This window comes from Montipora foliosa, chromosome 2 (genome assembly GCF_036669935.1).
Source record: "Montipora foliosa isolate CH-2021 chromosome 2, ASM3666993v2, whole genome shotgun sequence".
In the NCBI taxonomy this organism is placed as follows: domain Eukaryota; kingdom Metazoa; phylum Cnidaria; class Anthozoa; order Scleractinia; family Acroporidae; genus Montipora; species Montipora foliosa.
This window is the reverse complement of record NC_090870.1, coordinates 21229287-21244286: the sequence shown is the minus strand read 5'-3', so window position 1 is coordinate 21244286 and position 15000 is coordinate 21229287. Positions and strand designations below refer to the sequence as shown.

Genomic DNA, 15000 nt, shown 5'->3' with positions numbered 1-15000 from the left:
ATGCTGGAGTTTTTTTTTTTATTTCTTGATTGAAACAGATTTTCTTTGATACACACTCATACTTCCTACCAGCCAATCAAAACACACATCTGACAACACATAACCAATCAAATTTGTGTGATGTCACAGCTGCTTTTACATACTCTCATCTAAACACAGCTACTGACCAATGAGAGTGCATGAACTATCCTAATTATTTTATAGCAGTATAGATTGTTGCAGTATACATGTATGCAGTATCTGGTGTAACCTACACCTAAGGTTAAGAACAGCCCAATTCCAATAAATTTAAACTTGGCTGTGAAGCTTGCCCCACCCTCACAATGAACTGTGAAATAGACATATGGATGAGGTAAAAATTGACTGAGTCAAGATGACTTGTCATAAAGCAACAAGCAATGATTAATATTATTTATCATAAAATTAGTAACACAGAAAAGTTGAACATGCTATTAGTAGAATGCTACAATGTAGGTCATAAAGGTGTTGGGGCACCTTAACACATAAGTGAGCATTTACTGTACATAGTTACATGTAGTTTGTGTAGTTGCTTCGAAAGACTTAGTGTCCCATGGATGTATGACCTGCATTGAAGATTTATAATTACTTATATAATTGTTAATGCGGCAGTAAATGTTCTGAGGACATAAAGTGTTTAAGGAGTTTAATAGTGACATACATTTAGTCACACCACAATGATTACTCTCAACGTTTGTGAAAGATTGCAAAAAAAGTGTTGCCTACATGTTCGGAGTCAAATTGTGTCCTATGTATTCTGTCAAGTCTTTAGTTAGTGGAAGTAGTGGATCTCGCAACACACTTGCTGCACATTCACAATACCAATCAACATTGAGATTACTAGTAGGGTTGTGGGCTCTTCTTGGTCATAGTCATAAACAATGGTAATTAACATGTGCATGAAAACATTCATTACTCAATACTGTACTAAAAAAAGGAAATTAATGGAAACTCACAAGTTTAGCAAACTGTTTTGACCTGTACATCAAAGATAAATCCTCATCATCTTCCTCATCTGTCTCCAGTTCAGCATCCTTCTTTGCTAAGGTCTTAATATCACCACCATCACCGACTGACACCTTTGACTGCAAATGTTTGGTTTCATTTTCACACTACAAAGCAAAAACATTCATCGTGAACAATACATTGTCACTGCATGTGGTTTTAAGTTTACATGTCTGTGACAGTAAAGAAACTTGAATGAGGTTGACAATTGGGAATGGTTCGGGAGTGAATGGATTAACAACTTCTACATTCCCATTAAGGCAATACAACATAAGACAAAACAAAATCACTTTTTTTTTTCAATTTCAAGAAGAAGATTTTTATTTTATTTTATCAATTTGCCAACAAAGTCAGATGACAACACAATAGAACATTAAGTCCCCTACAAGGTGTATCACCTAACCCAACCCACACCATGAACATAAAAACTAACTACACCAATCCCTACCCGCTGGTAATTTCTATGAATGTGTATATAATCAACAAGAACATTAATTTTAGCTAAATTATTAATCCTACGATATTTACAGCAGATAAGTTTGAAAGTACGAGTGTCATCAGCATTGAATACAACATGTAATCTAGTGAATTAAGTAGAATGTTTTTATTCAACTTATTCTTAAAAAAATTAACATTAGATTCAGATTTTGGATGAGAAGGTAACTAAAGGCATTCCAAAATTTGATATTCTTACAAAAAACGAATCTCTAAAAAGAGATGTCTTAGCATAAATATTATTAAGGAAAATCCCGAGGCACAGAGGCGCGAGCTCCCTGTACAAAAGGAAAGGTAATTATCGATGCAAATAATCTATATAACCTAGTTTGCATTTAAAAAAGAACAATAAGTCTAGATACATGTATTCGAGCCAATAATTAATTAACAAATAAAGAAGCCTTGACTGTGCTCTGTTCTGTTGTAAAGCATGCAGGAAGCGGCTAGCTATAGAGCACGAAAGAAGTGTAGGGGAAAACACAAGCCGATAGGTGAGTGTTTCTCCCTACTTCTTGAGAACAAGTAATTTTTTTTCAAAAATTCTAGTTTATTTTCAAAGCGAGCGCTGCTTGTGGCGAACTGAGGTGTCGTCAGCACAGTGCTTTATACTCTGATAAAGCACGTTAATTTGGACCAATCAGAGCGCTTGTAAGAATGTTTAAAATTATTGATTAGTTAATGAAACAAAGGCTTGTCAAAACATCAATGAACTGGAAAGTGGCTTGACAGAAATCACACAAAATTCGAGTTTATTGAAAAGCAAGTGCCTCATCAATGTTCGGTTTCAGTCCATAAAAAACAGCAAAAAAGAGATCTAAATAATTAAGTTCAGTGAAAACCGGCCGAATTGTTGCCCATGAAAACCTGCACGTTTCCGACATGACAATTGGAAAACAAACTGTTCATTGGTTGCGGCTGGAATCTGAAAACCTGTTGGGAATTTTGTAAATGAAGAACTCCAGCGTGAGGACTTTCTGAGCTTGAAAGAACTGCTGGACCGGGCGACGGCTGAGGTCTTCCATCCAAAGCACTTGACAGAATATCTGAGCAAGCCTTTAACTGACAGCTTCAATAATACCCAAGGAAAAATTCGGAAATTCATCTGCCATTTCTGCAGATGATGGCGTGAGCTTTCGTTTGTTCCGTGCTTTGTACTCTCATAAAGCACGCTGTTTAAACCAATGAGAGCGTGGGTTATATAGAAACTTTATTATAATCATTATAGGTAATAAGTTTAAGGCTAGTAAGTCTGTCTTTGTAAGATAATTCATGGTTCTTGCACGTAAAGTGTGAACACATCTTTGGACTTTTTCAACCTCCATCATCAGCATTGATGTTTGAGGAGCCCATACTTGAGAACAATGACAAAGGTGAGAATGTACCAAGGAAATGTACAGCAGCTTAAGTCATCTTTATTGATTATTCTGGCACCGTTCCTCTGAATAAAACCAAGCATACGGTTTGCTTTTGCAGTCACATACAATGTGCATGCATCTATCATCATGGTTAGACCATGCTAAGTCCTTGGTAACCATGACACCCAGGACTTTCACGGATGAAACTACTTTAAGGCTGGTGCTGTCAAGATTGCACTGGGCTGATGCGCTTTCTTGAAACCCTAAGGTTTTCGCATTTAGATGGCTTCTCATTAGCCAAGGACCAGCAGAGGAGGTTATCTAAATCCCCTTGAATGAAATCAAAGTCTCCAATTGATTCAATACGTTTATAACACTTTGAATTGTCAGCAAACATTGCTAGGGTAGATCCGGTTGTAACATTTGGCATATCATTGACATATAATAGGTGGCTTAGAAGACTCAGCAAGAAAACACTAGCAACATAAAGTCTTCACTTGGTGAGTCACAAAACAGACATAAATGTACATGACTGTACAATCTGTGCCCCCCCCCCCCCCCCCAAACATCACTTTTACATTAGAGTTACATCCTCCAATAAATCACAAACCAATGCCTTAACCAATGTATCAGTACATGAGTTGGTCAACATATCACCAACATGCAACTGTGTATTACATGTCGAACAACACAAGACACACACATTGGCCGACAAATAAAAATATGAAAACAGTAATCAATGCAGTAAGACCCAAGTCTTAAACACTTCTGAAAGCCACCACATAATGTTAAAATGAATGACCAATAAAGACATTAAACAACAGACACATTACAAACACATGATTAGGAACTCCAAAGATTGTTGATAACTGATAGGTTGGCCAACACTTGACCAATGTGATGACTGATGCATTGTTAAATGCATTGGTTTAATTATATTCATTACAATTACCAAAAAATGTACATAATTATAATCACCTCAAGAAGAAGGAACCCTTTATCACAACCAGCAGTAATTCGAGACCATGGTTCACATATTTCAGGACTGTGTCCCAGCAAATTGACAAGTCTACATCAAAAACGGTCAAAGAGGAACTAAATATCACTGAAAGTTTTAAGCAATAAATACATTCCAGAATCTAAAACAATCAAAGCTTCCAATGGAAACAAGTTAATTAAATTAACTATTAAATAAAGATATCCTCTTAACCCTTCCCTCAGAGAGTGAGACTAAGAGATTTTACTCCAACGCCAGACAATTTTAAATGTAAATTAATGAATCCTCAGGTACATGTACAGTTACTGTATTTAATTTATTATTTATAATTATGTCAAATTGACAGATATAATTTTCATCCTTAATTTTATTTGATATTAGTTTACACAAATTTTTTTTTTAAACTATTGAAACAACCACATTTTTTATGAAAATAAAATATTTATGTTATATTAAAGTAGCTTCAATTCTTTCTGTGAAGCACAGTTCTCTCTCATTCAATGAATGCCTTTTTAATCCCTACAGATGCTTGAAGAAATTATATTTACATTTCTTCCATTACAACTAAAGCGTCTCCCACTTACGTTTGGTTTGTAGAAGACACAGTCACTGCTCCACTGCTATGAGCCAAAATCAACGCCTAATCATGAAAAATCACACAAACATCAACCTAGTAGAATGCTAATTACTGATGTTACATGTAGTAATCGCACAATTTAATAGGACTGAGTGGAGTCCAATTCAGTCTGTAATCAATCAAATGAGTGATTTGTTTACCACGAGTATGATTACAGGCTGAATTGGATGACATGAAGTCCTCTTACCAATTAATCATAAAAATTACAATTTCCAAGAAAAGAAGAAGAGCCAAGTTATGAAAGAAAAGGAAAATTTGCATTAAGAGACTGACAAAGGAGGCGTAAATTGTTTAATGTTGCTCTGAAAGAAAGAAAGAAAGAAAGCCCCAATTTAGGAGTCTGTACACTGTTTCTACGGTGATTGAAACCAAGGTTGTGATTGTTTGATTTAAACTACAACTTCGAATGTAATTGGCTTATTGCACTCGGCAATAACAAACTGTCGGATAACAACTTGGCAAGTGAGTTAGTGGAAAACACATGTAGCAGTTTTTTAGACCAATCATAATCAAGGAAATTGTAATTTTTATGATTGGTAATAGCAATTGGACTGGGTGGAGGGCGTCTGGAAACCGCCGCATCTGGAATCCTGAACTGGATCGGGAATCTGGAACCGGAACCGGAATAAGAACAAGAAAGGTCAATGATATCCAGCTATTTTATTTCAGCGACAAAAGTTGAATGTTATATTACACACTTTAAACTGCAAAATTGATCTTTATGGATTTTATTGTGACTACAAAGTTCGTACCACTGGCGTCACTCCTGTTTAGAACGGCTCAAGTTACATGTATGAGAAATATTGACATTGACTACTCCTCCTTGAAATAAAACAACTGGATGTCATCAACCTTTCTTGTTCTTATTCTAGTTCTGGTTCCAGATTCAGGATCCAGTTCCGGATTCTAGATTCTGGCTTTTCCTGCCGCCCTCTATGCAGTTGCTAAAATTGCGTTCACAAATGCGAGGATCATGGCTTCACTTGATTTCATATCAGCAGTTCAATACATGATTCCTTTTATATATCAATATATCATTTCATTTGTTGATTCATCATGGGAACATTAGAACCCACAAATGACCAGCTCCTAACATCACTGGCTTCATAGCTCAGTTGTTTAGAGCATCACACCGGTATTGCGAGGTCACGGGTTCAAACCCGTTGAAGTTCTGAATTTTTCAGGCTTCTCTACTTAAGCAGTTGCTAAAATTGCGTTCATAACTGCAAGGATCATAGCTTCACTTGATTTCATATCTGCAGTTCAATAATTACCATATTTACCCGTGGATAGGCCGCACTTTTTTCCCGGAAAAATGGGACCGAAATTAGGGATGCGGCCTATATGCGGGTACAAGCGTTTTGATACCTCATTAATATGCAAGAGATCTCACGGCCATACACTAAATTTGTGTTTTAATGTTCGCTTTCAATTGTTACTAACTTACAACACATACAACTAAACACTAAACCATTGTTTTTGTTAACAAAATATTCTTTAGCGTGAAATTGGTAAGTTTTCACACCTATTGTTTTTGAGCTTCCATTGAATTATACCGCTTGTAAAAATCCGTTCTAAAGAAAAATCGATATCTCAGGATCTACATGTACTGACTCTAAGAAATCGCTTGAAACAGGAAAATACTCTCTACCTCAAGGCAGTGCTTGCTAGGAATATTTTACTGATGCGCCGAATGTTCTGGTGTTTTAAAATTTTGTCTGTGAATGTTCGTTTACACTCGTGCTGACAATCACCTCTTCTTAGTTACAGCCTGTATGCGGCGGCGGCGGCGGCGGCAGCGGCGCCATGAAATGAACATTTCGGCATCAGTTTTTGTGTGTGAATTACTTTAAAGCTTGCTACAGTATTTCACATTTTTATCCTTTTGTTTTGAGTTTATTATTCCAGTTAGTGAAATCAATAATATTTTATTTTCAACTAAACAAAGAAAGAAGCTAGCTGCTGTGAAATTAGCAAAGTAAGAAAGTAATATCACACGGCTGATAAACGATTTTTATTGCCAACAATATTTGTTGATATGTTTTCAATTTGCATTGGTTTTCATCGAGAGCATTTAAGTTTATTAGGCAATTAAAGCGGGATAAAAAAGGCAATAAATTATACAGTTTTCAGGAACAGTTTCATTGATGACTTTTATATTTTTTCCCTACTTACAGTTTTAAAACTACCGGAAGATTTAAAAATTATCACATTACCCACACCTTCCTATAACCCGCACCAACAACTGTTTGCGGAAATATTAACACATTACCTGCAGGTAATCGCCCGGAAATTACGGTAGCTGTTTGTTGATTTCAAACTTCGCTTTATTTATCCCGGTACTCGACCTCACTATTTTTTTTCCCGTGAAAACCATTGAAAGTTTGGGGTGCGGCCTATCCGCGGGTAAATACGGTATATGATTCCTTTCACGTATAATTAATTCATTAGTTACAATAATGTGAGTAATTGGCTTAAAAGTAAGTGTAGTGTTTTCCAGTGTCTCTTACCTCTTCACTCCACCAGTTGACATCCACCAAACCACAAAAGGACTCTAAAAAATAAAAATATATAAAATTAACCAAAACAACAAGTTAACATGGCTCATAGCCATTCCTTTTTCCTACATGTATGCAATGCAGTTGCATGCAAAGCACACCACCTAAAGAAAAACAGCACTTTTATAAATTTTATAGGTTTTCAAATAAGTAATGTACTCATTCTCGACTAATTATTGTTAGAGAATGAGCTTAAAAGCATACTTAACACTCTGAATCCCCAAAAGGTGAGACTTAAAGATTTTACTCTAATGCCAGACAATATACTTATTGATGGGGACCAGTTCAGGGGTGGAAGAGTTATTGAAATGTTCTATGATCGAAAATGCCACAAACACTTATCCTTCAAAGTGAACAGTACTTAGTTGTCATTTGTGACATCTCACGGAAAAATGTTCACTAACAACTTTCTGGGAAACAGGTTCTTCATAAGCCTCCCTCACGGGTTGCTCGTGGCTTGAAAAGTTGAGTGAACGAGTGGCACTGCACAACCAAACAGGTTCTCAGAAATCCCACACAAGTGGTCGAAAATTTGGCTTAAAAAAAAACTTTGCACGATTGGGTCAACGTTTTGATTCTGTTGCTATGATTTCACGGGTTAACGCAAATGGCTCTTAAAAAATTACAGTTGTTTGGACGAAACCTGACCTTGAAAACGAAAAGCGCAAAACTGTGCTATTAAAAGAAGAACCGAGACACCACAACGAATAACAAATGAAACGGCCATCTTGGCATCACAGCTATGAACAACAATGAGATTTAGAAAATTTAATTCCCTTTCAACGTCAATATGTGGATGCTCACATAATTTCACAAGTTTAGAAGCTCACAAAGGTCAGAACTGCTAACACAACTCATGAGAAAACAATAACTATTATAATTTTGTTTAAGTCAAGGTTTGAGCATTGAAATTCCAATTGAAAGAAAATTTTTTTTTGAAACTTATCCAATGGCTTAACTTTGAAAAACATTTATTTTTCACCTGCGAAATCATAATTTTTTCATCACCCTGGAGAGATCGCTTGGGAAAAACGCAAAGATCAAAATACTACAATGTATATTCACATTATTAATGCACGAGTTCCCACATTCCTTGTGAAATTTTCATAGCACAAAAGAGAAAAATCATGTGTCAGGTAACGCAAAAATCAGTTCAACTCATACTGTTATCATGGCGGTATGCGATCAAGATGTGCTCAGAAATGGAGAAATAATCACCAATGTAAAAAGGTTTTTACGTGATGGATACGGGTGCTCTCGTGGTGTAAAAGGTGTTGCCAGTAGTTTTTGGAGGAAGTCGTGTTGCTGAATATAAGCAATTTATTGCCTGGAACTGACATGCATGTGCAGAACTTGACCTTCTGATTCCTGCAAATATCCTAGCTGTTACGAAAATTGTCATTGGCGAAAAAGGGAAAGAAAGATCATGATGCAGCTTTCTATACCAAATCCTTCCGATCTGTAAGGATATGTTTTTACATCTCTGTTTAAGCTATTTGTGGTTCTGCAGATTAAAAGAGCACTACGAACAAAAGCAAACAAAAGGACTTGAACAACTAGCATCAGGCATCTTTACTTTAACCCTAAGCGATCGCAATGACGGTTACAGCTAAACCTTTTTAAAGAGCAACAAAATGAATAAATCTAGATAACAAGCATAAAATTCTATGAGAAATCAATCGATGGGTGTATTATTATTTGCCTGATAAAATTTTCATCAGACAAATAATCATACACCAGTTTATAAAGTAAAGGAAGAGTAAAAATTCTCTTTACAAACCTTTCATTGAATGTGAAGGTTTTTGTGTTAAGAATGAAGAATGTTCATCCAGACATTTAACTGGTGGCTAAGTGAAAATAAACAAAATTAATACATGTATATAATATTAATCGGAAAAGGGCACAAATTGGGCATCACCTGGAAATGATTACACTGTGTGTAAGAGTGAGTAGAAGGCATCAACACACATGTAATCATTACTATAATGTGTAGGTCTCACTTGTTAAAAATTGATTTGTGCTGCTAAAACCAATCAAGTTCCTATAGGTAGTGATTAAATCAGTCGATACCCACTGAGGTCAGCCTGCACTACCACATGCTTCCCTATCTCATTTTTTCACTAATGAATAATTGCCAATGATACAGTAAACTAAGTTTTCAACCTACTTTTTAGTGAGAACTCCCGCTGCCCACAATCAATGAACACCGAATACAGTGTACCTGCTGATCCAAAGACCAAATGTTCTGCCGATGCAGTGAGGGTAATTGCCATAACGAAAGTGTCCCTGACATATGAAGAGCTGCTAACTTAGTGCCATCTGGGGACAGTGCCATATGCACCACACCATCCTAAATTAGAACAAACATATGCTTTGCAAAGACTACATCAAAAGCACCAAAATTAAATGGTTTATATGCATGATTATACATGTAGCTTATCAACAGAAAAAATGTAATTTGTAGCAGTAACAGAGAAACTACAATGTAGGTACTCTTTCAACCTCAAAAATCACAGATCCCAGTTAGTGTTTTGAGAGGCAAGTTTCAAGGGACAATTAACTTACATTTTGATCAGTAACAGTGCTCAAAGTTAACGACCAAAATTAATGGTCACACGTGACTAGATTTTTAGTTGTGCACCTAAAATATGAAGTCAGATTGCACTCGTGCACCTTAAAGTTCACGTATAGTGCAACTGAATTGCACCTCAGCTTTTTCACCAGACTACATGTATATACTTGCATGCTCTGAGTGAGTGGTGAGTCTCGAAACAGAAGCTTCAGACAATAGATGCGGTACAAAGATAGATCTCACAAAATGTGTCATTTTCCTTTCATCTTGTTTATTTGTTGTTATTTTTCCCATTTCTCTGAATCTTGTTGATGTTTCATTCCATCCGAGACTCTTCTGTTTTGTTTAAACTCCTCTGACACATGCAAATGAAGACTATGCATAGTAAGGTATCTCAAAATGATACTACATCAGTCCGCAATAAAGAGAAGCCAACAAGCATATTTCAAAGAGTCTGGTTAAATGAAATCAAGTGGCTAGAATGGGATTCAGAGAAAGAATTGATGCGCTGCAGATGCTGCAAAGCTGTCCCCGTGCATTCATCTTCATCCTTAGTCAATGGGTGCAAGAACTCTCATCAAGCATTTACAGAGTAAGAGCCATGTTTACTGCAAGGACTGTTTTATGATTGATAGCAATAATTCAAAAAGCACCAACGCAGCAAGAAGTAATTCCAGACGTTTTAGTCAGACAGAAAACAGTCCAGCGGGAAAGAGCTCCAGCGAGAGCTTGAAGTCAAATTCAACATTGTTTATATAATAGCGAAAGAGGAACTCCCATTCACAAAGTACCAGCCACTGCTTTTGCTTTATAAAAAGGATGGAGTTGACATCAGTCCAACCTATGACATTTGATGTCAAATGCACAGAATTTATTTCTGCCATTTGTGACAGCATGAGGTGAGATCTTGGTAACCAGATGGAATCATTAAAGTACACTTCTATTATCAATTATGAAGTTGTGTATATCTACATGTATTTTCAAATATATTTTCTTTGGTTACAAGTGTACATTAAAAAGGAAACAAGATTACAACTTTTTTGTTATATCGAATGTTCTTTAAAAAGATGATAAGAGGTAATAATAATTTGTTGTTGAAATTGAGAATTCAAGTTGATTTAAAAACCACAACAATCGCTGTCTAAAATGAAAAGTTATTCTGCAGCCTTAGTTGAAACACCAAACACAGGATTGAAATAAAATACAAAAACTGAAGATAAGGTAATAATGTGTAAGTTCTGCTTTTCTTTTGGAATACATGTAGGTGCTCCCAGTACTTTAAGCTGTGCTCCTAACATTTTCTGCTGTGCGCCTAAAATTTTGGCACTGCACCTAGAAATATACACCTGGTACAATGTAGCACAAGTGCTCCCAAAGCCAAAATACATGTAAACTTTGAGCCCTGAGTACTGTAAAGAATAACAAGCCATTGATAAAAAAACGTACTGTAACAAAGAAAACTAAGAGAATGACTCAAACCTGTTCATCAGCAACTGCAGTTAGCACAGGAACACTTTGAAGTCTTCTGATTATTCCAGAGCCAACCTACAGGACAAATGACAACTTCTTTCAATTGATAAAACATGGAAATGGTTAAATCATTGGGTGATTCATGAAAATAGATACATTCATGGTACCAAAAATCTGGGTTTTTTTTTGTCTTTCACCCTCCTGCTGGTACATTTCATATCTATTCCATAAGCCTTACATATCCAGTACCCAGCACAATACACACAGCATTCCTTTCCTTTTCATTCTTGAAAAAGGCCAGGAAAATTTAAGTTAAATGGTATCTGTTCAAAAGATAAACCTGACTCTGAAAATCGCTTCTATTAGTCAGTTAGTTAAACATAATGGCCACAAAATATGCCAAGTGTCCCAGGCTAATTCCTACAGGGCCAGCACAGGTACAAGCTTTAAAAGTTCTCTTTGCAAATCAAACTGATGTAACACACAAGGGAGCAAGTCTACTGTGAAATCTGAGCTACTTGCTCCCTTGTGCATTACATCAGCATCTAAAGAATAATGACAACCACTCATAGAAAACCAAACTGAAAATCTGAAATCAAGCCAGCATTTCACTTGGAATATTCCACTCTACTGAATTCCTCATTACCATCAAAATACCAATTTCCCCTATGTAACATGGAAATTGGTACCTTTCATTAGAACAAAGGACACTAATTAACAACAGGTAGATGCACCTATGTATGCTTATGCAAGCTTATGCCGGCATTGTAGACCATACACGTATGCCTGCACCTTATGCCTGCATTGTAGACCAGCCTTAAGAAATGGTTCTGTGCATTAAACAAGGATGGTGGCTGTAATGGTTCTACAAATGGGTACTTGAGGGTGAACATTATTGTACCTTGACTGATTGGGTACCTTCATCTTCAATGAGGTTGTAATATGGATCTCCTGAAAGAACCCTCCAAGCTGTTAAGCCACACTGGGATGCAATGGCTGTGTGGGAGTCTGTAAAATTAATAATAAGAAAATGTAGGGTTTTCTATACCAGGGACTAAAAGTGGCAAAACTAAATCTTACAGTCTGCTACAAAAGATGAAAGATTAATATTGCTTCTACGCAATAAGCTTCAATAGTTACTTTATTTGTTCTCTGCAGTTAATATTTTTATGATTGATGAATGAGGTAATCAGCAGACCTGTCGAGGTACTATGACTTTGGCCAATGACACTTCCAACAATTAACAGTTTGTGTATGGGATGATACACCACTGAAGAAATTCCACGAGGTAGAAAACTGGAAAACGAAAAGCTGTGATTCTCTTGAAAACCATTTGAAGCACTGCAAAAAATATTTCAAACAAAATAGCATGACACACATTTTATTACCAAGCTCAATATGAATTATAAGTCCAGCAGATGGTCAAAGTATTTTGAGAAATAACAAATGTGAAAAGGTATTCTTTTTTTTAACGACATACTTCAACTTTCTTCATTCACATGAGCAAAAATATGAATAGGATGATCATGATAAAAATAATGTACACTTTCTATTCACTGTTTTCCCATTCCCATAATGCAATAGGTTTTTGGGGAGTCCTTTACATAAAAACAATACAAGTTATTTACTCTTGGGACCGTATCATGCTTCAGTGATCTGGATATCCATTGTTTTAATGCAAAGAACCCCCACCATGCTCTGCATGAGTGCAAGGAATTCAAGGCAAGTGTGGTTGATTGAACAACACTCCTCGCCTTCTAAGGAATGCTGGTACCTTCTAACATTAAAGTAGTAGTGTTCCCAAAATTGACCTACCTCACCAGATAATTCTTCAAAATTCCTCGGTAATTTATTACAATCAGTTCTGAAGACCTAATGTCAAGAAAAGAAAAAAAATTTTGAGACAACTCTTAGGCACAATTCTTGAGTTGTATGTGTTGTAGTTCAATTTCATCCACTGGTTCAAACCAGTTTTTTAAACTGGTTTATTTTTGTCAACTGCCTAAAAAGGGATTTTTTTAGGGGTGTGTAGGTAAAAAACAGGGGCTTGGCTTTTTAGGGTGTCTAAAAAAAATATATGTAAAAAAAATCAGGCCAATCTTGGCCCAAAATTTAATTTATTTAGACTCCAGAGCTGCATGTGGTAAATCTAGCAGTGATAAAATGGTGGACTTACGCCAATGCAATAGCATAAATGAAGTAGATTTCTATAGAGAAATAGAGGAATTGAAAAGACTCACAAATAAATTGTTATTTATAAGATGAATTTTACAACAAGGTCAAACATTTCTTGAAAGAAAAAACAGAGAAGCAACTTAGTCTTTCAGTTAACAAAACAAACAAAATGCGAAACATCAAGAAATTATGCAGAAATCAGAGAAATAGAGGAATTGAAAAGACTCACAACTAAAATAAATTGTTATTTATAAGATGAATTTTACAAGGTCAAACATTTCTTGACAGAAAAAACAGAGAAGCAACTTCTCCTTCTTATTATTATTATTCTTATCACCTTGCATGTTTACATGTTCAGTTTTAAAAGCACAAACACCCCTCCCCCTACAAACACACTCACACACACCCACAAAAACACGGAATATGTTTACATAATAGAGAAAAAATAAAAATAAAATAAATAAAATAAAACAAATAAAAAAAGGAGGAGGAGCTCTTGTTTTGAGAGGAGCGACCAATAACTATTATACTCTACAAAATCGGAATTACCTGTACAGTTGGAGAGCAAGGTGCTGGATTCTGTATACATTTATTTATTTTTAAAGCAATAGCGGTTCCCATTTCTTTCGCGTTGTTGTATCTTCCTTCTCTACTTTATGAATATATTGTACATGAAGTAAGTATTCTTCGAAAATTGGCTTTTGTTCTTTAAATTTACACAGCCAGATGAAATGTTTGCTTGTCAAAAAACAAAAATTAATTTGCAATTTGTATTTAGAGGTATCTGGTCTCAGTCCCAAGCAAGTATCTACCTGAAAAGCATATTCTTTACTAACAATTTTATATACAGGCCTGCATCCATGAAATTACAAACAACGGCTTTTGCTACATTCCCAAAATAAATGAAAGAGGCTTTCCTTACCATAATTATTGACAGAAGGTGCATTTCTCATTATCTATACGTCCTATTTTCTTAAGAAAACTATTACTTGAAAGTCGTCGATGTAGGAATTTAAAATTAAAAACTATGAGTACATGAAAAGGCCAAGACATAGGCTGCTTTCCAGTTGACTTTGTGACCGGGTTCCAGATTAATTTCTTTGTGCCATTTTTCTTGACTTAAGAGTTGGTAGCTCACTTTTTATTGATACTAACTTCTTGTAAATCAATTTAGAGGGTTTTGAGTTTTTTAGAAATTTTGAAAGGAAGCTCTCACAACTAGCATTAGTCCTTTCACTTTGCCTACGGAGAGAATTAGTTGCCGAAATTATTCCATAATAAGGGAGGAACTTGAAGGTTATATTTGTCTTGAAAAGCAGTCAAAGATAAAAACTCAAAGGAATCATTTAGGATGTGCTTAACTTCGGTTATACCTTTAAGGGACCAGTCTTTGAAAAAAACTGGTCTATTTCCAATTTTTATGTGTTGTACCATAGAGGTGAACAGAGAAGCAACTTAGCCTTTCAGTTAACAAAACAAATAAAATGGGAAACATCAAGAAATTATGCAGAAATCAGCCAGAAAGTTGTTAACACAATCATCAAAATGTGCTTATTCCGTGCCTAGAAAATGCCCACCAATCAATAGCAGCTCCACATTCTTCTCTTTGGTAGAGATCAACTGAATGGTAAAAGGTCACCATTGTACCCCAACAGTACTTTGAACTGCTTTTACGAAAAATTACTGATATGGAAAAACCATTCTGCTCTACCAGTGCA

At 35.7% G+C, this 15000-nt stretch overlaps 1 protein-coding gene across 1 annotated transcript in view; it reads right to left on the bottom strand.

Annotated features, from left to right (window-relative positions):
* Positions 1 to 15000, bottom strand: part of LOC137992656 (NBAS subunit of NRZ tethering complex-like) — a 155269-nt gene that overhangs the window by 107962 nt on the left and 32307 nt on the right. Inside the window, exons 10-19 of the mRNA XM_068838132.1 lie at positions 12923 to 12979; positions 12306 to 12448; positions 12009 to 12115; positions 11117 to 11182; positions 9287 to 9415; positions 8846 to 8912; positions 7018 to 7061; positions 4455 to 4510; positions 3852 to 3942; positions 975 to 1130 (exon numbers count right to left, since the gene is read on the bottom strand). Coding sequence (XP_068694233.1) covers positions 975 to 1130; positions 3852 to 3942; positions 4455 to 4510; positions 7018 to 7061; positions 8846 to 8912; positions 9287 to 9415; positions 11117 to 11182; positions 12009 to 12115; positions 12306 to 12448; positions 12923 to 12979 — 916 coding nt within the window. The remainder of the gene's footprint in view (positions 1 to 974; positions 1131 to 3851; positions 3943 to 4454; positions 4511 to 7017; positions 7062 to 8845; positions 8913 to 9286; positions 9416 to 11116; positions 11183 to 12008; positions 12116 to 12305; positions 12449 to 12922; positions 12980 to 15000) is intronic.